The sequence below is a fragment of the Tripterygium wilfordii genome, chromosome 18 (assembly GCF_013401445.1).
Source record: "Tripterygium wilfordii isolate XIE 37 chromosome 18, ASM1340144v1, whole genome shotgun sequence".
NCBI classification, from domain to species: Eukaryota; Viridiplantae; Streptophyta; class Magnoliopsida; order Celastrales; family Celastraceae; genus Tripterygium; species Tripterygium wilfordii.
In genome coordinates this window covers 9,290,871-9,314,841 of record NC_052249.1, presented here as the reverse complement: position 1 = coordinate 9,314,841, position 23,971 = coordinate 9,290,871, and the positions used below count along the sequence as shown (strand labels likewise).

Here is a 23,971-nt window from a genome sequence, read left to right as displayed (position 1 = left end):
TAACAAGGGGTGTGACTAAAGTTTTCCTTAAATGTTATGTGACTCATAAGGTTAATTTGAAAAAGAAATAAAGTTGAGTTGGGCCATAAACTACAGCCCAGCCCGTTAGGAACTTTTGGGCCGGGCCTAGCACGGATTGTTGACCTTGTTCAACGGGCTGTCTCAGCTGTTCCTAGCCAAAGGGCCCGGGCCCGTATTACACCTCTAGTGCAGTTTGTTTAGTGAATTGATATTACCCTCGTGAGTGTTGAGTCTAGCATCGATATTCACCACAACATTAGGTATAAGTGGTAGAACCAATGTCACTAAGTGGTCTATTTTTTCACATTAGTATCATTAGTCAAAAAATTGTTCAAATATGTAATCACAGTGGCTTCTTTTTATTCCATTCTATCCAAATGACAATATTCGTAGTAGCATCAATGAAAAAAAAAATCATTAATGACACTACTAATTTTTTTTAAATGATCTAAATTCAACACTCCATTTCAAAATAGCAAACGTTAAACTTATAATAGTTTAGAAATTTACAAATCTTAACAGAGGGATTAAAAGCCGAAGACGTCGAATCAACAACGAGCAAAACCGAGATATATTCGAATAATCCTGTCTTAGGATAAACCTAGAAAAACTAAATAAAAACACAAAATAAAAACAACACGCATGGATTGGATAAACTATTGATATTTAGTAATAGGGTTAAGTGTTATTATAGACTTATAGTAAAAAATTGTCATCAAGTAACAAAATGCATATTTAAATTTAAATTGGGGAAAAAAAAAACTCGAATTTGGACACCCAGAATATTTTTGACGATTATTAATCTAAGAAACACAAAATCATTTTGTAAAGAGGCTGAGGTACAGAGGCAGAACGAAATCTTGACATTTCCGATACAGATAAAGAAAGAAGTTGTTGTTCGCCTGTGATGTTTTGAATGATAAATGGAGATGCTCAAGGCGCAGCCACTGAAAGAGTGGTCGTACAGAGAGCCGGTGCCTATGTACGCGGGCGATTCCGACGAGGTCAGTGGAGGCAGCATTGAAGCCGCCATGGACACTGTGGAAGATTTTCAGGAAAGTTCGAGGAGGAGCCAAGGGAATGGGAGTCTGGTCCAGCCCACTCGGACCAGTGAGGTTACTCTCGCGTTCGAGGGCGAAGTCTATGTGTTTCCTGCTGTGACGCCCCAAAAGGTTAGGGTTTTGGTTTTTTATTAACTTTTCTGTGTTATCTTAGGCCTGCTTGTTTTGAATTTCTCAATTAAAGGTGCTATTATCATAGTTTATTTGTCATTTTCAATTTTTGACATGAAATTTTTGCAAATCAGCAACGAACATGGAGTTTTGAGTTAAGGTAGGTAATTGTTGTGCTCTGGGTTTATCTATCGGTAATGAAGGATGAGATGGGTTTCTGAAATAATGGTTGCCTAAGAGTGTAAGAGGATGTTTGATCAGAGTCTATTGAATTTTACAGTGGGAGATTTTTGTTGGATTGTAACTTGTAATTTATAAAAACCTAGCAATTGAAGAGATTATTTTCTTATCCTTGTGGTTTCATGATTTTTCTGATGGAAGTGTCTAAATGTTGAAATACAATGCAAGCTTTAATTGCTTGACATGCTTAGTGTGCTGTGAGATGGTTTTGTTTTCTTGATTGAGTCCTTTTTACAGTGGAACACCCACCCATTCCAGCCTGAGTTTTTTTTACATGTTTTACGCTTTTTTTAGTTCCTGTACAGTTTGCGTTCAATTACTTATTTTTTTGAATGGGAGTTCAATTAATAATTATCTATAGACTTTGATTCAATGGCCTGTTTTACCCTCTATTTAGTTAGTCCTGTACTGTTTGACAATTAAGTATTTTATGAATGAGAGTTCAATTAATTATTATCATTAGCCTTCGATTGAATGGCTCTTTGACTCAAAAGGCTGGTCTCCCATATTCTCAATTTTTTTTTCCTCGTACAATCTGACCTAGAACCTGGCACAATTGAGTTACTGGTTCTGTGACATGTATATGCGAAGCTTTCAGTCTATGTGAAACAAAGAAATAGAAAGAAACTGTTTTATCCTCGTTTTTGTTCATTGCAATATTGCATTTGCAATGCCATATTGGCCATTGGTTGGCTGTGGACAGTTTCCCTTTCAACATTTTTAATTTGGAACTTTGCTAGAAAGCTTTGCTTACTTATAAGAACTAAGAAAGAATTGTTTCATAAATGTTTGAGTTTGGGGCTGATGAGGTCAAGAAATGGAAATCGGATATTTAGGGCTCTGAATTGAAGATCATCCATGGTGGGGAGATTTAAAGAACGCACTCTTTCAAGCACTGAAGAGCACTGAAGACAACGAAAGAAACATACTTGTGATTAAGAATAATTGCTTCAAAAACTAGTTTGCAGTACACAATTTACAGTAGAGAAGAAAACCTTAGTGGTTTGATTCTTTGAAACTGAATTGTTGCAATTCCACTTGTGCAAAATTCATTTGCAAGACAAATTGTACGAAGTCTGATAACATCATTCCCACCTTTGGGTTGGCATGTTGCCTACAGAGTATATACAATAGTTTCAAAACTAATCCCTATTGGAGTAGCTACTTAGTGCCTACTATGCTACCGCAAGCTGGGCTTTTATAACGGAATATTGATGTAAAAATCCAATATGATTTTCTTTCAATAGGCTCTTATTTTGTGCACTTTAGCCATGTTCTGGTAAAGACGATTGTGATACTTTTTATTTGCTCAATTTAAAAAAAAGGTAAACAACACCCGTACGCAAGGCTCGCTCAATGGGCGGGGTTGGGGACAAACAAGATGTACGTATACTTTATCCCCACATAATATGTTGAGAGATTGTTTCCAAGAATTGAACCTTGGACCTCCAGGTTACACCCTTGCAACTCTACCACTGGGCCACATGTTCTCATGTTTTCATGTATGTGGGAGTCTTGTGCACTGGTGTTGTTTCATTTGCTTGATGTCTTCTATCAATCGTGTTGTAGTTGTACGTCTCTTCGATATGATGCACTAACGCAGAGTTTGTATTAGTATCTTTATACTAAGGAATTGTTAACTGTAAGTTTCTATTAGGTTTTGCTGTAAACAAAATTTGCCAGATTGTTTTGCTTTTTTAAAAAATTTCATTCAAAAGTAATGTATGGCCTTGTTTCCTTTTCTATTACATGACTTGATGACAAACCCATACTATGCAATGTGACTTTTTCTTTCCGATTGTCTGGGTTTACATTTCTGCCTTCCAATGTTAGTATCTTGTTTGCTTCCTTCCCTCCTTAACTTGCATATAAAAAGGTTTTAAGTGCATTGAAATCTATATTTCTGCTACGTGTCATCCTCGGAATCCCACTGGATGGAACATTTATTGGATTTTGCATCCAAATTTTCTGGAATATACATATAACAGGTGCAAGCAGTGCTGTTACTGCTGGGAGGGCCTGATATACCTGTTAAAGAGCCTAGTTCTGAGTTTCTGCTACAACAAAGAGACATGGTATATCATTGCATCATTGCCATTGTTGTCTTTAGAATTTGTTTTTGTTGGTTGCTTTTTAAATCATTTACTATTATGACCCAGGGTATAGCTGGTATCTCGGAAGAATCAAAACTTTCACGAAGAGTTGCTTCCCTGGTTAGGTTCCGTGAAAAGCGAAAAGAAAGATGTTTTGAAAAGAAAATTCGATACACTTGTCGGAGAGAAGTTGCTCAAAGGTAAGGTGTAAAATCTGTGGGTATTTCGTTCAGAGGATGAAAATATAAACTCTTTTCCTAATGGCATGATTTTAATCTAATAAATAGATATGACTTTCTCGATTTTTTTTTCAATATTCTGCAATGTTTGGTGTCACTTAATTGCAATGATGTAGTGCCGACAATGATGAAGTTATATTAGAGCTTTTGCAGAACCCTTAATTCCATGTTTCTAACTTCCTTTTCGTTTTGATTCCCTATGAGTCTCTCTCAAGCACGTTCCGGGTAAATCATAGAGAAGAATTAACTGAGAGGGGTTATTTGCGGTTTACTTATTCAAGCAATGAACTCTTCTATTTCTCTCTATTTCTTTCTTCCCCTCTCGTAAGCGCATGTGCTTGCTCACTCAATATCTCACATAAAGACATATGGAGTGTTAACTTAATAATATTTATGCCTATCTGATAGTTCCCTTGATCTGATTGTTTCATGGATGCCTCATGCCTGGATATCCAATGACCTGTATATGTGCACGTCTTGTTTGTGGATGTGTGTATTTCTAGAACTCATATTTTAATGGTGGCTAATGTTGATCGTAGAGGCTTTTGTTCTAAAATTTTGATATTAAATTCAATATTCTTCTATTTCATGACAGGATGCAGCGGAAAAATGGACAGTTCGCATCATTGAAGGAGCCTTATGACGTGGAGTCTGCAAACTTTGAACAAAGCAATGGCACTAACCCTGAATCAGCGTGAGTTTTAAACTCATTATTTACTTGTTTTGATGGTTAAAAGTCTTGAACTCATTATTCGTTAGTTTTGTAATTTTGTTTTTATTTGCTCTTTGTCAGCATGCGAAGTTGTCAGCATTGTGGGATCAGTGAGAAAGCCACTCCAGCTATGCGTCGGGGGCCAGCTGGTCCAAGGTCGCTCTGCAATGCTTGTGGCCTAATGTGGGCGAACAAAGTAAGTATGTTCTCGGCCAAGTGCTGGATTTTTTGGTATTCTTCAGTGTATCTTGTTGGATCATAGTCTTCTTTGGTGCATAGTTGGCTTAATTTGGGGGGAAAGGGGTAATTTGCATTATATGTGATGCTGATGTTCCTTGTCAGCACTGATCTAGGCATGAAATATATATTGGTTGTTTTTGAAAGGAGACTATGTATGTTGTTAAGATTTTCTTTGAGTTAACATTACTTCCAAGCCTCATTCTAGGTTGTTTGTCTTTGGCATTCCTTTCTATTGAAAATATTAAGCTGTATATGGACATGGTTAAGGCATTTGTGTTGAAAATGGATTGGCCACACCCTAATGATCTTTGGGGATCTGATATATCCACTACCATGTTTCTCCTCCAAGCATTTACATGCAAAAGCCAGCTTACCTAGTGCTTGCTTCTACTAGTGTTTACTCACAGAAGCCCTCATTGAGAATGAAGACGTAGTAGAATGACCCCAGTAGCTATCAATGACAATCCATATCTGGCCACCGGTTGTTTGTCAGGATATATTTTTTTCTTCTATCACATGCATCACGTGGCATTCAAATTCATAGAGGCAATTTGCCCACTTCAACAATGTCTTCATTTTTTTCCCAGAAGAAACCTACCATATTTCCAGTATCAGGATATTTCTGAAATTGGTGGTGGTTTATTTTATTTTCTACTCCTTTGTATATCATTTTTGTGCCATGTTAGCACTATCTCTTAGTTCTGATATCTTTTTGGCTATCAAGTTGAACATCTTCTACTTGCGGGACTAAAATCAACCCCTATTTGTATGTAGTTTGAATTTTTTTTCCCTGTCTATTTATGTTTTTGTTTATATCGGGGTGCTCATATAGTTGTGTACCTGTATTTGTCAATGTCTATCTGCATAAACAAATGCTGACAATTATACTTATCTTTTCGTGTAACTCACTGTATTCCATGATGTTTGATTTCAAGGGAACTTTGAGAGATCTTACAAAAGGTGGGAGAAATGCTTCTTTTGATCAAAATGAGCCGGTATGTGCATTCAGTAGAACATACTCTTTAACTAACTAAAGCATTTCAATCTGAAATTGAACAAGTGCCCTTAGCTGCTAATTGTTGTGATTCTAGTCTGAGTCAATTTTAATTGTTGAATGTTAATGTGGACTAATTGTATGCTAAATTGTGTCCACATGCAGCATTTTTATGAAATCAGTTTCATCAGTTTGAAATAATAATATTTTGTATTTATTTCATAGTGACATAATTCATCAAATTTTCAGGTAACTCCAGCTGATATTAAGCCTTCAACCATGGAGACAGAAAATATATATGCCAACCATGATGGGCAGGTATGATTTATTAAGATAGTGAAGATTCATTATAAAGATTCACATACAAAAAAAAAAGCAATTTTGTTGGCTGAAATTTGATCACTGCATTCATCTCCTTGCTGTTGATATCTTATGACCTGCTAATGCTATATGCAAGTGCTGCCTTATGAAACATTTGTGTCTACTGTAATGCACTCGATCATTATTGTGAATTTTTCTTTTGTGGAATGATTTGTTGGACTCTTCATTAGGGAAGTCCAGAAGACATGAAGCCTGAACCTTTGGGTTCTGGGATTCCTGGAAGCCAAAATGAACAGGTATATGGAAATCTGGAACTGGGAGAGTCTAATTTCTTGTTTCAATGTATCTTTTTGTCTTTTTTTTTTCAATATGAAAACTTCATCACTTTGACTGTGGATCTTTTTTTTTTTTTTTTTAGTGGAAAAGCCAATTTTATTACAATGCACCAAGAAGGTGCCAAAAGAACACTATTGCTGTATCATGTCACACAGTTTCTCTTAAGTTACTATTGTTCTCCACCACAACTTGATGCAAAAATATAGCTTAAGCCTTGCATTTTCAAATTAGAGAAAGAAGATTCCCTCCTTCAAAAGCCCTATTATTTCTTTCCAGCCATATTGTCCAGTAGGTAGCTGGAGAAACAAATCAAGCTATTCCGAGGCTATGTAATTATTTGCTAGTGTGTGGGTCTTGCAACTTGAACATAATTATTATTGGGAATCTAGAAACCATTAACTATCTTTGCTGTCTGAAACTTGAGAGAATGGGCTGAAGTAGAACTATATTCAATTTGTGAGTGGGTGGAAGTGGTAAGTGTAAAAGCATTCATTCCTTTTGGAGCCATTTTGCCATCTTTAAGAATTGCTAAAAAAGTTTTGGCAAACCCTTGGCTTATTGGTAAAGTTGCTTCATTGCAACCTCGTAGTCATGAGATCAATTTCTAGGAACAACCTCTCTACTACGGTTGAGTGAGACTGCATACATATTGTCCTTCCCTAACCCCACCTCCATGGCGGGAGTTACCTTTTCTAAATGCCATTTGCATTTTGGCACAGTTGGATACTTGGATTGGTATCTGGATCTTTGCAGTGGGGGCCTTGTTATTATATGAGATAAAGATTACAAAGTGTAACAGGATTCTTGTATGTTTTTTTTTTTTCCAAATGCACACTAACATGATTCTTGTATGTTAAGTACTTAATTTGTAACATGCCAATATGCCATTATGTATCTAAAATCTATATCCTTCATGGAGCTTGAAACCTGAATTGGTTATCTTTGAAGGAATTAATAACAGCACAAAATTTATGTTGTTAATATTTGAAATGATAACAGGAAATTAGCAATTGTTCGTATGAGTAGAAAGTGAAAAGAATTAAGAATGCTGGATGGATTCTCTATGATGAAGCCTTGAGTGCTCTAGTTATACACCTTTACATGAACCTCACTCGTGCATTGATTACAGTTTAGCATTTGATGTGCTTTTCCTATACTTATAGATTTTTGCTTTTGTCGGTTGTTGAGATTTAGAACAATTAGGCTATTCTTTCTTTTACTTAATTTATATATCTAGTATGTATCGTAATTGGCTAAGAATAATGTGTAAAACTGTCATGCTGTTACATTTTTAGTTGATCACATGTGTGTGTGTTTGTATTCTTTATTTAATTTTGCAATTTCTTTAAACTACGGTAGCTCCACGGGGGCTGTAATCAATTGCAAGTCCTGCTAGAAGAAGCATCAAGTCGAGGGCAAAGTTTTTATTCCTTCCCATGCTTTACGTTCTCAGATTGTCTCATCTCATGTGCAGGACTTATTAGACATTGATGATGCTATCACTGATCCACTTTCCATCCAAGTAGAAAATTCATCAGTCAATCTTGATGATGAGGTATATTGACTGCTCCATTGTGTGTGCATTTACTTGGTTATTTCTCATTATAACAAAACAGAAGCAACTGGCAGGAGTAGAATGATCTGATCTGTGATTGGTTAGGTGATATTTAGTACAGACCATTGTGATGAATTTTTGTGGTAGAATAAAAAAAAAATTTCTGATAAAAAAAATTATGGTTACAAATGCTATTGGTTTTATCAGATTTTACAGGAAACTCTGGATGAGCTTGCCAATGCTTCAGGTTCAGGATTTGAGATCCCCGTGCATTTTGATGAGCATGTAGTGGATTTTTGACGGCTTTGGTATGAGGGGAGAGCATGCGCTTCAGCTGGTTTTAAAAGCTGTTATCTTTAGATTCCCCTGCAAAGAAGTTCCTGAATCCTGAAGACAAATATTCAGGCCAGCGTCGATGACTCCAACGTTGGGCAAGATTTGTCTGGTGACCTGATATCATGTCATCATCCAGTTGTGAAGTAAAAGATGAATTTACTAACATTAGATATCAAGAGATGCTTCATGTTTTTAGTCACAGAATATACTTGTGCCTGCATGGATATTGCCTTCTACCTAGTTCAGTTTATAGAATGTGTATAATCTCATCACCCTTTATTTAAGCAATGTGTTAGCTTCTGTTTGCACTGGAAAGTAAGAGTGGATAAAAAGGTTTAGTGCTTGGTATTTATAGACAATGGTTGCTAGATATCTCTACATTTTTGTGAGTATATATATATATACTCCATAGTCCCTACCATAGACACACCTAGATTTGACAAAGGATTGTGCATAAGTTTGAGCATATCTGAAAGAGCTACAGTGGATTTGGCAATTTCATGTACGTAGACCTGATTTCTACTGGGAATGTGATGCAAGAAATTAAAGGGACATATCTAGTGGATTTTTTTTTGTTGCATGATTGATAACATGAACGGTAAAAGAAAGCAAAGAAAAAAAGAAGTCCAACACAAAATTTTATGTGGTTCGGCAATTTTGCGTACATTCATGGGAGGGAGAGTTTTTCTTTATTATTTTTGCTAAGTTTGATTAGGGTTACATCAAATTTTGTTTCTCTAGTCTTCTTCCGTAATCCATGACAACATTCCTCAACCAACACTCTTGAAACATCTTTAAACAGGTCTTTGTGTGAAATTTTGATTGGAATCATCCATCTCTCTTCTTCTTCGTGATTGGAATCATCCATTTATTTTCTTCTTTTTGACTAGAATCATCGATCGATCTCTTAACTTCAACGTGTGTGTTGTCTTGCAATCTTCATCAGCTGATCAAAGGTGCTGGTTGTACAGCAAGAAATCTTGAGAGGACCATCAACCTTTGGATCAAAGTAGCCTCCAATGCCATCGTCATGATCTTGCATGAGCAGCTCTCGAAACACCGGGAACGACAAGTACTTGACTGGAACCTCATACCTCTTGGCCTCCTCCCCCACGTAGACAGCCACGCAGCCTTTTCGAGCTCTTCTTCGAACCTTGTCAGATGAAGAACCAGTAGTCTTGGAGAAGAAACGCATGATCCACCTTCTTGAATAATGCATGATTCTTCAATTGCTTCAACAGAGAGTAAACTCAAAATCTTCGAGCAGTTGTGAAATAAGGAAACAGTACGTGAGAGAGAGTGAATAGATTTAATGGACTGAAAAAGCAAGCCATGAGAGATGAATTTAAAGGGTAGGTTTTTCATTAATCATAATCCTAATAGGATATGAAAATCCAATATTGTTGGAGATCGACTTCATGTGTAACAGATTAATAATCCTGGTTTGCTTATGATTGTCTAGACTAATTATAGTACACAACTAACCCACCTATAACACTAGTCATTAGCCACAAGTCTGGATTACTCTGCATGCAATTTTGCATCTTTCACATGCATGGTCTCCTGTGCTTCTTTTTGTTTGATTAATTAATGGAAGAAACTAAAACTATATATATATATATATTAATCTTATGTATATAAATACCAAGGAAAAACCCTCTGTGCCATCTTCTAGGTTATCTCACATGTATCGTAAGGACAAGCAAATCACAAATGTAATGAAAAACAACAAACAGAAAAGTCATAACTAATATATAGATTAACATTCTCCAATCTCCATAATGGGGTTTATATGGAAAACGTCTTTACCTGGAACAAATCCACAGTAGCTTGAGTCTGCTATGCAGGTACTGATTTGGGTTCCACCGTGACAGATGCAATACTTAGACCTAAAGTTCTATCAGTTTTTTTCAAACATAAGAATTCATGGGTCCTCCCCATAAACAAAAGTATTGTTCTGCCATAAAAGAAATTGATTCTTAAATAAAGCAACAGAGATAACCACAGTTTACCTTTATATTGGAGAGTTTAGAAGCTACAAGAATTAAAGACAAGTCAGATGAACATTCAGATAGGTTTTACAGGTAGTAAAATTATGCAGAACGCATATTAAGGCGACAAGAAGTTGCCAAGCTTCCCTGCAATACTGTCCGGAGGATGAATTTTGGCTAACAGAAGAACACAAGAGAGCTTATAAAGACGCAACAAACAAGTTCTGTAAGTGAATTCCTGATCCAGATAACCCATATAAAGATTACAAGCCAATCATATGCATCGAGCATTGTTCAATAGAATGATTCCTACAAGAAAAATATTCAAAACCTAGCTATTCAAAGGTATGCAATATAGAGCAGATACTCTTACCTGTTCTGTGAGTCATGATTCCTACAATCTTCACAATGATATGGTACAACGTGAGGTATCTTAATCTAATAAGATAAGTCACATCTCGATCTTACCAGTTAAAAAGAATTACATATCTTGGGATCAGATTCATGGACACAGACAGACCTGATTTCTACTGGGCATGTATTGCAAGAAATTAAAGAGACATATCTCGGGAGTTATTGGTTGCATGCATGATTGATCACATGAACAGTAAAAAGAAAGCAAAGAAAAAAAAAGAATCCAACGCGAGATTTTACGTGGTTCGGCAATTTGCCTACATCCACGGGAGGGAGAGAGTCTTTATTATTTTCACTGCTAATCTCAAGCGATTAGGTTTACAACAAATTTTCTTTTCTTTAGTCTTGTTCCGTAATCCATGAAAATATTCTTCAATCAACAGTCTTCAAACATCTTTAAACAGAGGCCGCGCTGTTCATATGCCTTGACAAGCATCAATCTTTGTGTAATATTTTGATTGGAATCATCCATCTCTTTTCTTCCTTTTTGATTGGAATAATCCATCTCTTTTCTTCTTTATGACTGGAATCATCCATCTCTTTTCATCTCTTTTCTTCCTTTTAACTGGAATCATCGATCTCTTTTCTTTTCTTTTCTTTTGATTGGAATCATCCATCTGTTTTCTTCTTTTTGGTTGGAATCGTCGGCCTCTTAACTTGAACGTGTGTTTTGTGCAGAAATCTTCAACAGTTGATCGAAGGTGGTGGTTGTGCAGCATGAAATCTTGAGGGGACCATCATTCTTGGAATCGAAGTAGCCGCCATCGTCATGTTCTTGAATCAGCAGCTCTCGAAACACAGGGAACGACAAGTACTTGACTGGAACCTCGTACCGCTTGGCCTCTTCTCCCACATAGATAGCCACGCAGCCTTTTCTTGATCTTCTAACCTTGTCAGACGAAGAACCAGTACTCTTCTTGAAGAAACGCATGATGAGCTTTGTTGAATGCATGATTGCTTCAGTTGCAGAGCAGATGAAAATCTTCGAGCAGTAGAGAGTAGCGAAATAAGGAAACAGTACGTGAGACAGAGTGAATAGTAATTGACAAAACAAGCCAGGAGAAATCAATTTATAGGGTAGGTTTTAGATTAATCCTAATCCTAGTCTTAATCCTAATCTCAATCCTATTAGGGATATGAAAAATTAATAATGTTGGAGACTGCGTAACAAATGAATAAGCCTAGTGTGATTATGATGAATAAGCCTAATGTGCTTATGATTTTATTTTATATATGCTAATTATGAAAGTCCATGAGCTTGTAAGGCTCAACGGTCGGATAAATATAACTCTCCATCCCTCAATTATACACGTGGTTTCATTTTCGTCTTTAAACTATTTTTCCTCCTAATTTCGTCCGTCAACTATTAATATCTCGTTCTTCCCTCAAAATGTTTCGGCGTCGGAAAAATCTTATGTGACATATCACTTTGTATAACTTTTACATAGTGCAGTCCCACGTTAGACATACACAAAATTTTGCATCCCTCATCTACACACATAGTTTCATTTTCGTCCCATATCTATTCACATGGTTTCATTTTTGTCATTTTCTATTTTTTTTTCTCAATTCCGTCCCTCAATGGGTTTCTTCCCACCCTCCAACACCTCCCCCCCCCCCCCCCACACACACATTTTCTGCAACAAAAGTTGGTTCATAAAAAATTGTTTCAATAGCTAAAAAATGTCAAAATATTTTTCCGTACTCCTCTAATCACAATTCCTTTCGGGACTTGTAATAAGCCCACGTAGACATTGAGTAATTTAAGGTATTTTGATGTATTATGTTTCATGGTTAGTGTGTACGAAATATATATTACACATGAGGTTGTCCAAATACAAGTTTAAATGACTGAGTAGCAACTCTATATAGGTTCAAATTAGTTCGCTAGTGAAATATACAGTGTATACAATCATAATTAAAACTCCTCTAGGATACATCATATGACTTATTCCAACCTACACTAGGATGGTTAGCCTAAAAATCCATAAAAAAAACACCCACCGTAAGAGAGGAGAGCCAATCGCAATGTCATGAAGGGTGTAGTGGTGGGATCTAGGATTTTTCTAGTTTATTTTACGATTTTTTTTTAATGAGCCAACACCAATGTAGTCGAGCTCTACATTTTCTTAGAAAACTAATGAAAACAGCATAACCCTATGCAGTCTACCATGAGTCTTGAGGTGATTTCAGTCTGGATTTGAACATATTTTTTTGTATCCCTTGAATAATGTTTCATGTTATTTCAAGTCTATTTGCTTGTCAGAAGATTATGGATATGCAACCACTCCCTTTCATGCACTGAACCTGTCGTGTTTATATGCTTGAGAGGGTAATGCCCTGTTTACATAATAACAAAAATGGATCAAAAAGAGACAATTGTAGTTATAAATAAACTAAAAAGATAGATGATATGAGCAGCAGAAGACTGTTCTTTACCCCAAATGGCCAAATTAAGACCAGATTGAAGTGAAAATACATGTTGGTAATCAAGGAGTCGATAGATACGGTAGGACTGCAACCCAATTTCCTCAAGGAATGGGCAACTGTAAGTCTCACAAATCCACAGGCTGACGATTTAAATCCTAATAGGGTGAGAACAGGAAGTGCAGAAAGAACCACAGCAAAATACCAAAATGAACGCATATTCTAGCTAGTTCTTAGCAAAACAAACTGTGACAAATTGGACTCGAAGTGGCTAAAGGAAAGAGTAAACTGGTTTCAGCAACAGATTCAAAACCAATAAAACTAAACTAAAAGCGACTGTTGTTCCATTGTAATAGCATTCCAATTTAGGTAATTCTTCAACGCGCCAAAAAGTACCAACTAAACAATATAGGAGACAATCAAATAAGGTAATCTAGGATGCAAAGATCAAACTGCATTCATATAGACTTCACGACACTATAAAGAGGATGCAAGTACATCCACACCTAATTACACCAGAAGAGAAGCTCCAAAAAAGGTTCTCCAAGGCAAATATCCTTTCGGATCACAATATTATACATTTTCCTGCCTCAAACTTCATGCAACTACCATAGCAAAAATGTGGCAACAGCAACATGAATCACATTCAACATAAATTCCAGCCAAACCCTTAGAGCAATATATTAGGCACAGGCCACAGGGTGTAAATTAATAGTACTGTTTAGTCCACTACAATCTCTATATAAAAACTAGCGGTAGAACCTGTTCATCACCGTCTCAAAAAAGCTCAGATAGTTCACCACTCAAAGAAGACCCTAAGAAAAGCAATGTGTAAAAGTATTTAAGAATTTCAGACACGCCAATATACGAAACTGCAAATCATCTCAAGGATATGCGAAAGGATGCAAATCTATGACTGGTGTTTGACCGAAGCACTTGAAAAAGTATGTAACTCAACAACACAAACATCCAATTTCATACCAGTATAACCAGTACTTGCTCATGAAACCTGGATTTGAAGGAGAATCATCAGTCAAAATGTCGGGGTCAAATGACAATTCCACATCATATGAGTTCAGTCCCAGATATTATACAAATGAAGAAAATGGAACTTCAAATCCAACCAAACAAAATTCAAGGCAACTCAAATTTTCAAATAACTTGCAATGCTGAGCAGATAATACTTATCACCAAGTTCAAGCTTACTAAGACATAAATATGAAACATCCATATTTAACAAGGAGCTGAAAGTACCCAATACCTTGAATCCCAAATTAGCCAAATTTACAACATATAATGATAAATCACACTCAAATGATACCTGATTTTAATATACATTTTAACCTCTAGCCTTGAGTTCTGCAAGCCTCCTTGACAAGTCGTCCTCATCGACCTTCTCCTGCGCCTTGGTTGGCACGGCATGTGCAGCCGGTTGTGGCAGCCCTACAGACACCTCCAATCCATAGTCATCTGCTACCTGCTGCATCAAGCTATTGACCTCACCTTCAGGGGTGGACAGAGAGGTAGAACCAGCCATCGAACTCTCCATAAATTCCGCCTGCACCTCCATGTTGACAAACTGCTTCTCAAACTGATCCATAGTCTCAGACATCTTCTGCAAATTACCCGAGGTAAGGGAGGACTCGAGCGACTTGACGATGTTGGTCATGGACTTGTTGATGGTGGTCATCTTGGCCTGGGTATCGAGCCTTGCGACAACAGCATCGAGACGTGAGGAGAGGCGGAGGTAATTCATCTGCTCCGTGCGTTTACGGATGGCGTTCTCGGCGTAGATTCTGGCACCGTCCATGTTGCCCTTCTCAATCGCCTTCTTCACCTTCAATTTCTCAGCCTTCTCCTCTTTCTCGCACTTCCTCGCCTGCCTCTGCAGCGATTTGGATGTGAATTTGAGATCCATGATCTGGTTCAGAAGCTTCTCCGTGTTTCCCATTACCGATCTTCTCGAAAATCTTAAATCTAGGGTTTCAGATCGAGAGAACAAAAAGAGGGAAGAACCTAAAGCTAAAGGCTTTGTGTTTGAAGACGATGCAATATGATCGCTGACTCCTGAAATAATTCTTGTGCGTTAAGATGTGTGGGCCGTGTTGGCCCAATTCTCGAAAGAGCCCAAAGTCGGCTTTTTTTTTTTAATACATAGATGGAGAGATTCAAACTCGAGATGATATCACACACATAAATGTCACACGAGCCTACTTGTGGTTCTCAAGTCCACATTTAGTTAGCTTTGTTTCTCTTCTTTTATTATTGGGTCAACCCATCTCCTTTTTGGGTTGGGTAATTGGGTTTGTCAGGACATATTTTCCACAATAATAGGCTTGATCCAGCACCATGAGATGACGGGGTCTTTCGACAGCCACAAATGGGCCCAAACACAATCAAGCCCAATTTAAGAGCAAAAACCATGGTGTGGTTTTGTTGGGCTAACAGAATATATTGGGGGATGTGTTTTGTTGATATGGTTGAATATTTTACTGATGTGGTTAAGCTAATAAAATGTATTGGTACAATGGTGTAAATTTACTGACTTGATTTTTGATGTAATAGAGATGAGCCTTCGTATTGATTTTTGTGTAGTTGTGAGTGTGAGTTGAAGTGGACCCCAAATGAAACCAACAAGTAGACAATCCAAATACCATGCCCTCTTGCTTGGGTCATTAGAAAAGAGACAACAAAATATCATCGTTGTAGGTCAAATGTAATCCATGTCCTAACAAATTTATGAATTTTATCATTCATGGCTCAATAAAAACTCACCATTGTGAGTGCTCTTACCTTCCATTAATGATTCTAAACTATAAACTAAAAGTTTGAATATACCAAGTAGTGTAACAAATGACAACATATACAAGTGGTGTTTTTTTATACATTTGATAGGGGAGGATAATCGAACCCTAGACATTAGGTTTTAATGTTTCAGGGATGTTGAATCCGGCCAATTTGTGCCTTGTGAAGAATCTGAATATTCCGCATGATTTTGTACTACCAAAATTCAGTTTGTTTGATGGCACTGGAGTTCCATTGGATCATCTAACGATGTATTGTCGACGTATGCAGCCATATGCAAGCAATGAGAAAGTGTTGATGCATTATTTCCAAGATAGTCTGATTGGGGCAGCTCAAAGGTGGTTCAATACCCTTAATCCCTCATCAGTAGCTTCGTGGGAGGATTTGGCTGAAGTGTTTATGAAGCAATATAAGCACAATGAAGAGAAGATCCCTACCATTTATGATCTGCAGAATACAACAATGAAGAGTGGGGAAAGCTTCAGGGAGTTTGCTCATCGATGGAGGGATTTGGCAGCCTAAACCCTAAACCCTAAGCACATCTACCGGGGAGACTCCTTTCTCTTTGGTGTATGGTATGGAAGCAGTTTTGCCTATCGAAGTGGAGATTCCATCCCTTCGAGTAGTTCTGGAGGCAGGTTTGGAAGAATCAGAATGGACTCGAACGAGATATGAGCAGTTGAATTTGATAGAAGAACGAAGATTAAGAGCAATTTGCAAAGGGCAATTGTATCAAAGAAGATTGATGAAAGCACATAATAAGAAAGTTCGGCCTCGCAGCTTCAGGGGGGGAGAGTTAGTGTTGAAGATGATTTTGCCACCTCAAAAGGATCACCGAGGGAAGTGGACACCGAATTATGAGGGACCATATGTGGTGAAAAAAGCTTTTGAAGGAGGAGCATTAATATTGACAAGAATGGATGGAGAAGAATTGCCTAATCCGGTGAATGCAGACGCCATCAAAAAGTATTACCCCTAGCAAAAAAAAAAAAAAAAAAAAAAAAAAAAAAAACTAGCTAGATTGAAAACCCGAAAGGGCGATCTAGGCAAAAATTAGAGTAAAAAGCTCGCTAGATTGAAAACCCGAAAGGGCGGTCTAGGCAAAAATTAGAGCAATAAAAATCCCGCTGGAGTGAAAATCCCCCGTGGGCGCTTCAGGCAAAAATTAGGGAAAAAAGAAAAGTCTCTACTATAGTGAAAACCCTTCATGGGAGCTTCAAATAATATTGAGATCAGAAGGGTGTGGTGAAAGCAACTAAGGGGAATGAGGCAGAGGCCTTTCGAGGATTTGAGATGAATATAAGGAAATACAATGAATGACAGATGGCGAGGCTGTACACAGGTGAATTGGCTATGTTCAGGGGTATGCATGATGAGGCTGCGAAGGAGACGAGTGATATGGAAGTAGTCAGATTCAATAATTGCAAAATGGGGGCACACAAAACTGGGGCAGTTTTGTGCGGAATCGGAATTATTTCATTCATATCTTGCAAAGATTTCTGCTATTTCCTTTGTTTCTAACCTTCTGGAATCATATACGTACCTCGTCAGTTTCTCTTGTTATCTATCCATTTTAATAAAATGCTCTGAGGTCATTCATTTCTGAGTTCCTAATTCATTGATTGTTTTCATCAAAATTTTGATTGCTTGCGCAAAATTCTCATATAGTACAAGCATCGCCATGCTATTGAATTTATTTGAAATTGAGTAAAGCAATAAAAGAATTATGACAAGTGCATTAGGATATTGTTCTTCACAGGGACTTGAAAGATTTTGGTGTTCTTGGCTATGACGGAGCTAAAGGAAATTAAATGACGCTAAAAGGCATGGGGGAGTCGGAGAGATTGTGGTGTTCTTAACTCTAGGAGGGCTAAAAGAAATTAAATGGCGTTAAAAGGCATTAGTGGAGGCCAGAGAGATTTTGTTTAGCATTAAAGATACGTCGGATTTGATGGAAATAAGATGTAAACAGTAAATCGATGGGAAGATCAGACAAAAGAGAATGAAAGATACAAGAATAAGGGTAACATGGCAGATTGAAGATAGGATGGAATCAAAAGATGCAGTCTTCTCATGAGGGATAATGGCAGGATGATAGGGGTGATGGTGCTGACGACAATTAACCGAAGTCGAATTTTCAAAATGAAAAAATAAAATACAATTTCTCTTCATACATTCATACACTCATGGATATTTTCTTGCATAAAGTTCACACAAACATTTGGCCAAGCCGGGAATGGCCTCGTGATCCCGTGCCCTTTATTTTTCTGCACCAACATTTGGCCAAGCCGGGAATGGCCTCGTGATCCCGTGCCCTTTATTCTAGGTGTGAGAATGCATTATCATCTAAACTGGAGGTCGTTCCAAACAACATAACATGTGTAGGCCCAGGCAGTAAGCAATAATAAAAGCATCAAAGGAATCATGTACTCCCCTTCCATAAAGTTTTATACAGAACCAATCAGCCCAAGTTATTCAGACAAAAGGATCCTCTTACATCATTTAACATCATTTCCACGCTAGAAGTTAAGACCACAGTTGATACTACTTAATAATGATCAAATATGATGATCACTACTCCACATTTACAGCCTCATCAACTCAATTATGTTACTCCCATAATATTAAAACACCATGGAAACCAATAACAGATTGCTCAATGACCGAACCTGTAGAAACTTAAAATGTTCTTAACCATCTTAACATTCCTGTTTCCAAAGATTCTCACCTTTGCATTTCAGGAATGTCCGCCACCTGCAACTTATTAAGCTCTGAAATCCGGGACAAGTGCTGCTTCCCTTTGAAGTGAGAATGCATATTTTTCATGCAACTGCATTCTATATTGCAGATAAAGCACCATAATTCAGGTGATCTAGTCGAAACACCATCAAGCTTCACATTATTTGGCTTCATTTGCATCTTATGCTTTGTACTGCTAGCTACATTCTTCTCTGGTTTGACTTTGGGCACGCTAGATTTTTTTTCCACCGGTGCAGGAGGAACCTTCATTTTCGAGTTCTGGTTCTTTAACTTCTCAAATGCAGCCTTGTGTCGCCTCCCTTGAAGGTGTAAATTAAGGGTATGTTCACTCTTGGTTGTCACCTGACATACTGCACAAGTCCACTCCTTTTGAACGTTTTCTGGATCCGGACCATCCGGTACCTCAACCCCCATTGATGTTGCAAATGGCACTTCTTTGATTTCCACTGATGCATGTGTACTGATGTTGTCTGCTTCAGCAGATTTAACCTTTGTTTGAAAAGCCTGCAAAAACAGTTATTTTAGAACATTAATATCATCTTCCAATCTACATGCAAATTGTCAACAAAATATGCATGCATGAAAGCTCGTAGCCCAAAAAGAAAGGGGTGAAAATTCCCAAATCATGCAGTTCATAGACCGTGGAACAAGTTATAGATTTATGAGAAAAGAAGGGCCAGCTGTAACTAATGCCAAGAAAACATTTTAACTGTTGAAACACAATAGATATATATAATCTATGTTATGTCAATGAAGAATGGAAAAAATATGGACCCAAGGCAAGCTAACTAAGCTCTCTTATGTCCTTTCAGGCTTTGACCCAATTAATAACATGCTATATTATATCGAATACAAATATAGGATACTGCACTAGATACACACATTTGCCATTTCGACAGGGCAGGAAGGGGTTTTATTATAGAGTTTAGATTATAATTGGTTCAGATGGGTAGATTATCTAGTGTAGGTTCTCTATATGTCAAGAAAAAGACAGAAATCCTATTAAGGGAAAAATGGAAAATTGCAGGAAAAAAAATCTGTCCCAAACTTGCACATAACTATTTTACTACCATTGCATATCAATCCCATCCATCTCACAATATTCTTTTTTCACTAAAACTATTTTTTGGCAAAAAGTTTATATTTCTTCACAATTTTATGTGAGCGACCATAAAAATATGAGTCAAATTTACCGGGTTGGCTACATCAGCTTTTTTATCTTCTGTTGCTTCTAGAGATTTAATATCTTTCTGCAGAACAACTTCTTTGAACTTTGACTGCATTAAGAAAAATGTGCAAGGATCAGTTCATCAATTATGTAGATAATACTGCTCATTTTTTTTTCATTTCGTTGAACATGCCAATATCTAACTGGCCATAAAAATGAGTCAAATTTACCGGCTTGGCTACATCAACTTTTTTATCTTCTGTTGCTTCTACAGATTTAACATCTTTCTGCGTAACATCTTCTTTGAACTTTGACTGCATTAAGAAAAATGTGCAAGGATCAGTTCATCAATTATAGTAGATAAGACTGCTCATTTTTTTTTTTTTCATTTCATTGAACATGCCATATCTAACTGGCCGTAAAAATATGAGTCAAATTTACCGGCTTGGCTACATCAGCTTTTTTATGTTCTGTTGCTTCTACAGATTTAATATCTTTCTGCGTAACATCTTCTTTGAACTTTGACTGCATTAAGAAAAATGTGAAAGGATCAATTCATCAATTATAGTATATAATACTGCTCATTTTTTCATTTCATTGAACATGCCATATCTAGCTGGCCTTCAGTATTAAATTATGATGACATCACATTTCCCAAAATCACATTAAACAAGAAGAAAATAAAAAAGAAAACTGTTATCCTGTGGCGGCGGTGATAATCAAAACTATCTTTATGATGTTTCAACCTTGCAAACATATTCTAACTTACAAACCTAACTAAAGAGAAAATGGTTCTAAATATCTGCATTTCATGACGCCAAACCGTAGCTGCTCAACTTCTTTGCATTACAATTTTTGTAATGCAATAAGGCAAACAACTCTCTGCACAAGATTTCTACAGTGGGCAAAGTCGAGAACAGGAACGATGTACGCAAACCTTACCCCACATGATATATGAAGAGACAGTTTACAGGAATTGAACATGTAACCTCTAGGTTACATACCTGCAACTAAATGAAGAAATATTATCAACCTCAGCACAATAGTAAAGTTGTTTCATTGCAACCTCGGTATTGCTTTGAAATCACGGAAAAAAATCTCTCACAATGCAGTAAAAGTATGTGTACATCAACCCTCCCCGGATACTTTTGAGGTCCAAAACATAGAATCCCATAGCTAGTCACTAAATTGAGTTATTGTTTCAGCCAATTCACTTTTGGTAATAAAAAAATCTGAATGCCAAAATGCATGAGAAAAGCTGATATGCTTGCTTGATAAGTACATTTGCATGTGTATATTGACATTTATTACTTCCTTATCCTAAGGTGTTGAAGTCCTATTACCAAAAGGAAACATACCTTGCTAGCAATAAGGTTCTCTAGGGCGTCAGGTCCGTTTTCTTTTACAAATTTCTCCATCTCATCTATAAACTTGTCTCTCCTTTCGGAGAAATCCTTTCTTTCAAAAGAGATTTCCTTCAGCTTCTTCAACTGCTTGATGACAGTCTGCATCTCCATAGAGAGGCATGGACGAACAACGTGCATATAGACATAATAAGAACCATCAAAGTGAGGTATCACCAGCCAGCAGACAATCATTAGCTTAATGTAAAGCCATAATGGTATCCTGACAGATACAAACAACAAAAATAAGAGCCAAAAAGGACAAAGAAATAAAAAGATGAATCACATGATAGCTCTTTGTTTCTCCATAAAAGTACCCAACCAACTTAGATCAGATCAATTCTGAAACTTCTTTTTGGAATCATCCTAAAGGTATAGGAAGGGAAAACAAATCACGTTTTTCGTTACTATGCACCCCCTTCGAAGGAACGTACAGGGTTTCATGAAACCCAAAATGATTTAAGATGTCTAGATGCATCTTGAATCCCCCTGGACACTTAAGGGTAGATATAAAGCATAATGTTTAAGTATCTATTGATCGTTAAGCAGAAAAAATCCAAGTGGTAGCACAGCTTGTTTTAGAATGGAAATCATTAGTTCATAACTTCAATGAAATTGGATTGCAGTACAATCAACATAAGATGCATTAGAAACCAATAAAGAGCAAAACATACCAAAGCTACTAACAGAGTAATTAAGATGCAGAGAAGCAAAATTACCATTCAAGTAGCTTGACAAAAGCATGCTCAAAAATGGATAACAAAGAAAACATAATCCAATAGGTGACCAACTTCCTCGTCTCCAAGTCTGATTTGGTCTCAATAGCCATAATGGAAGCACGCCTGTTATATTTTGGCAAGCATTGCAATTATCACAATCCCAAATTACTCCAATTATTTTAAGAGCGATGTTGAATGACTTATCTATGGAGAAAGAATGACTTACAAGGGATATCCCAAAGCGAGAAGAGGCCTGCAGAGCGGTAGCAGGGAAAATAAAATTAAACCCACAAAAATTGGGAGAAAAAACCATTAAAATAGAGTGAAACTGCTAAAATTACCATGCAAGAAGATCAAAGCATCTTATGGCCAAGTTGAAGATACCCACAAAGCCCATACTGAATTAACCAACTCTAATGTGTGCTCTTGATCATAATCAACTCATCTGGTCTTTTTTTAAGTAGGAAGAAGCCGCATAGAAAGAAAGAATAAGGTGAAGCGACAAATAATAAGTAAAGAAACTCGAAAGCAACTTCCTTTGGGAAGGTAAAGGTGAAGCAGTGTTTTTATTCCATTCCTCGAATTTGACGCGAAAATACCATGACGCCCTTTACTCCTCTTTAAATTTGCACAATCTACCAATCATGTTCGAAACTTCTACTATAAGTTGTCTTAAATTATATTTTGGTCCCTAAATGGTTACAAATTACAATAATCAGTAATTTTAATTTTGTCTCATAACTTATTATTCATTTCATAATGTTTATAAAAGTTCAATTTCTTTTTTGAATCTATTAATTAATTAAATAAAAAACAACAAGAGAAAAAAAATCAAAAGCTTCGATAAACCAATGTTTTAAATATCGATACTGAATTATACCAGTTAGGCGACTGATAGGCGATCTAACCGGTCGAGCAGTAATAAGATAATATATATATAGAAATTTTCTTATGCGAGCGTAAAATGCGGACCACTTTTTATGGATATACTTTACGAACCACATGTTCCAAATCAACCGTGAAAAAGTGATTCGCATTTTATATCACGTAGAAGAATTCATATATATATATTTATATTTATATATTACAGAGGTTATGGGTAACAAAAAATCATCTTGCTTGCCGCTTTATTATTCTTCACTTGAGTTCAAATCTCACTAATAGTATTTTTAACATATTTTTCTAACTCATACAACACACATCAAAAAATTAAAAGAATTTTACAACCATGACTATTATAATTACAATCTAAGGTCCGTAATCATTATTAAAAAAAATCAACTTGACTACTTTTGGACAAAAATAATTAAATTTTGTTGATCGGAATTTTGATCAACACGATTCAATTGGGTACGATACCTTGTTTTAATCGATTGAAACAGTATCTGTCTGTTTGGCAAAGCGGATCCGCTTACGACACCGTTGTGTGGATCCGCTCTGCCAAACGACAAAGAGTGTGTAGCGTATCCGCTATCAAAATGACAGCGGATCCGCTAGCATCAAATAAGCTCCACATAGGAGCTTGTTTGACGCCAACGCTAACAATTTTGACATTTTTTTTTTATTGTGGGCCCCATTGTATTATGATTCTTTTACTTTTTACATAAAATAATAGTGGGTCCCAAAGTTTTAATAATATATATTTAATGCATTATTTAGTTTTAAAAACAATTTTCATGCTTAGAAAACAATTTTCATGCTTAAAAATTTCTCATATAAGATATAATTTTAAATGTAATGATAAAAAAATTTAAATAATTTCTACTAAACTTATTTATTTTATTAATTAACATTTTCATTTTTGATATAAAAAATTTCTAATATACTAAAATTAATTTTAATAATAAATTATATTTATTAGATTAATTTTAATTAAAAAATGATTAAAAATTTATTATTAGATTTAAGATAATATTTTTAGTCAACAGTTTTTCCGCTAGCGGCAGTTTTTAGTTCACCAAACACCTCACAACATATTTTATAGTTTTAAGCTCAGTATTTTTTCTATAGCATTTCCGCTAGCAT

General features: G+C 36.4%; 3 protein-coding genes across 6 annotated transcripts; 1 reads left to right on the top strand and 2 right to left on the bottom strand.

Annotated features, from left to right (window-relative positions):
• The first annotated feature begins 806 nt into the window (after positions 1 to 806).
• Positions 807 to 8,629, top strand: LOC119984769 (GATA transcription factor 19-like). Of its 2 annotated transcripts, XM_038828869.1 has the most exons (10): positions 809 to 1,193; positions 3,422 to 3,508; positions 3,593 to 3,726; positions 4,361 to 4,459; positions 4,559 to 4,673; positions 5,653 to 5,712; positions 5,961 to 6,029; positions 6,263 to 6,328; positions 7,843 to 7,923; positions 8,131 to 8,629. In XM_038828869.1, exons 1-10 carry the CDS (start codon positions 945 to 947, stop codon positions 8,221 to 8,223), a joined length of 1,053 nt encoding a protein of 350 aa, XP_038684797.1. In that variant the 5' UTR covers positions 809 to 944; the 3' UTR covers positions 8,224 to 8,629. The 2 variants fall into 2 exon arrangements, with proteins under 2 accessions (XP_038684798.1, XP_038684797.1); XM_038828870.1 differs by lacking the exon at positions 6,263 to 6,328 and having other exon boundaries at positions 807 to 1,193.
• A 5,580-nt stretch (positions 8,630 to 14,209) lies between these two features.
• Positions 14,210 to 15,143, bottom strand: LOC119984619 (ESCRT-related protein CHMP1B-like). The gene has a single exon (XM_038828650.1). The coding sequence runs from the start codon at positions 15,040 to 15,042 to the stop codon at positions 14,431 to 14,433; it is 612 nt and encodes a 203-aa protein (XP_038684578.1). The 5' UTR covers positions 15,043 to 15,143; the 3' UTR covers positions 14,210 to 14,430.
• A 3,150-nt stretch (positions 15,144 to 18,293) lies between these two features.
• On the bottom strand, positions 18,294 to 22,528 carry LOC119984861 (HVA22-like protein h). 3 transcript variants are annotated; one of them, XM_038828997.1, is made up of 8 exons: positions 22,288 to 22,527; positions 22,173 to 22,199; positions 21,947 to 22,069; positions 21,183 to 21,450; positions 20,266 to 20,349; positions 20,055 to 20,138; positions 19,850 to 19,933; positions 18,294 to 19,160 (listed from the first exon to the last, which is right to left on the bottom strand). In XM_038828997.1, exons 1-8 carry the CDS (start codon positions 22,341 to 22,343, stop codon positions 18,621 to 18,623), a joined length of 1,266 nt encoding a protein of 421 aa, XP_038684925.1. In that variant the 5' UTR covers positions 22,344 to 22,527; the 3' UTR covers positions 18,294 to 18,620. The 3 variants fall into 3 exon arrangements, with proteins under 3 accessions (XP_038684925.1, XP_038684926.1, XP_038684928.1); XM_038828998.1 differs by lacking the exon at positions 19,850 to 19,933 and having other exon boundaries at positions 22,288 to 22,528; XM_038829000.1 differs by lacking the exon at positions 20,055 to 20,138 and having other exon boundaries at positions 22,288 to 22,528.
• Between the last annotated feature and the right edge of the window lie 1,443 nt (positions 22,529 to 23,971).

Excerpts from the sequence above, each read along its gene's own strand:
- LOC119984861 (XM_038828997.1), bottom strand. The coding sequence starts at position 22,343 with ATGGGCTTTGTGGGTATCTTCAACTTGGCCATAAGATGCTTTGATCTT. Across the intron at positions 19,934-20,054 it reads AAGTTGATGTAGCCAAGCCG|TCAAAGTTCAAAGAAGTTGT; the intron begins GTAAATTTGACT and ends TTCTTAATGCAG. Across the intron at positions 19,161-19,849 it reads AAGCTGATGTAGCCAACCCG|GCTTTTCAAACAAAGGTTAA; the intron begins GTAAATTTGACT and ends CTGTTTTTGCAG.
- LOC119984619 (XM_038828650.1), bottom strand. The coding sequence starts at position 15,042 with ATGGGAAACACGGAGAAGCTTCTGAACCAGATCATGGATCTCAAATTC.
- LOC119984769 (XM_038828869.1), top strand. The coding sequence starts at position 945 with ATGGAGATGCTCAAGGCGCAGCCACTGAAAGAGTGGTCGTACAGAGAG. Across the intron at positions 5,713-5,960 it reads CTTTTGATCAAAATGAGCCG|GTAACTCCAGCTGATATTAA; the intron begins GTATGTGCATTC and ends TCAAATTTTCAG. Across the intron at positions 6,030-6,262 it reads ATGCCAACCATGATGGGCAG|GGAAGTCCAGAAGACATGAA; the intron begins GTATGATTTATT and ends ACTCTTCATTAG.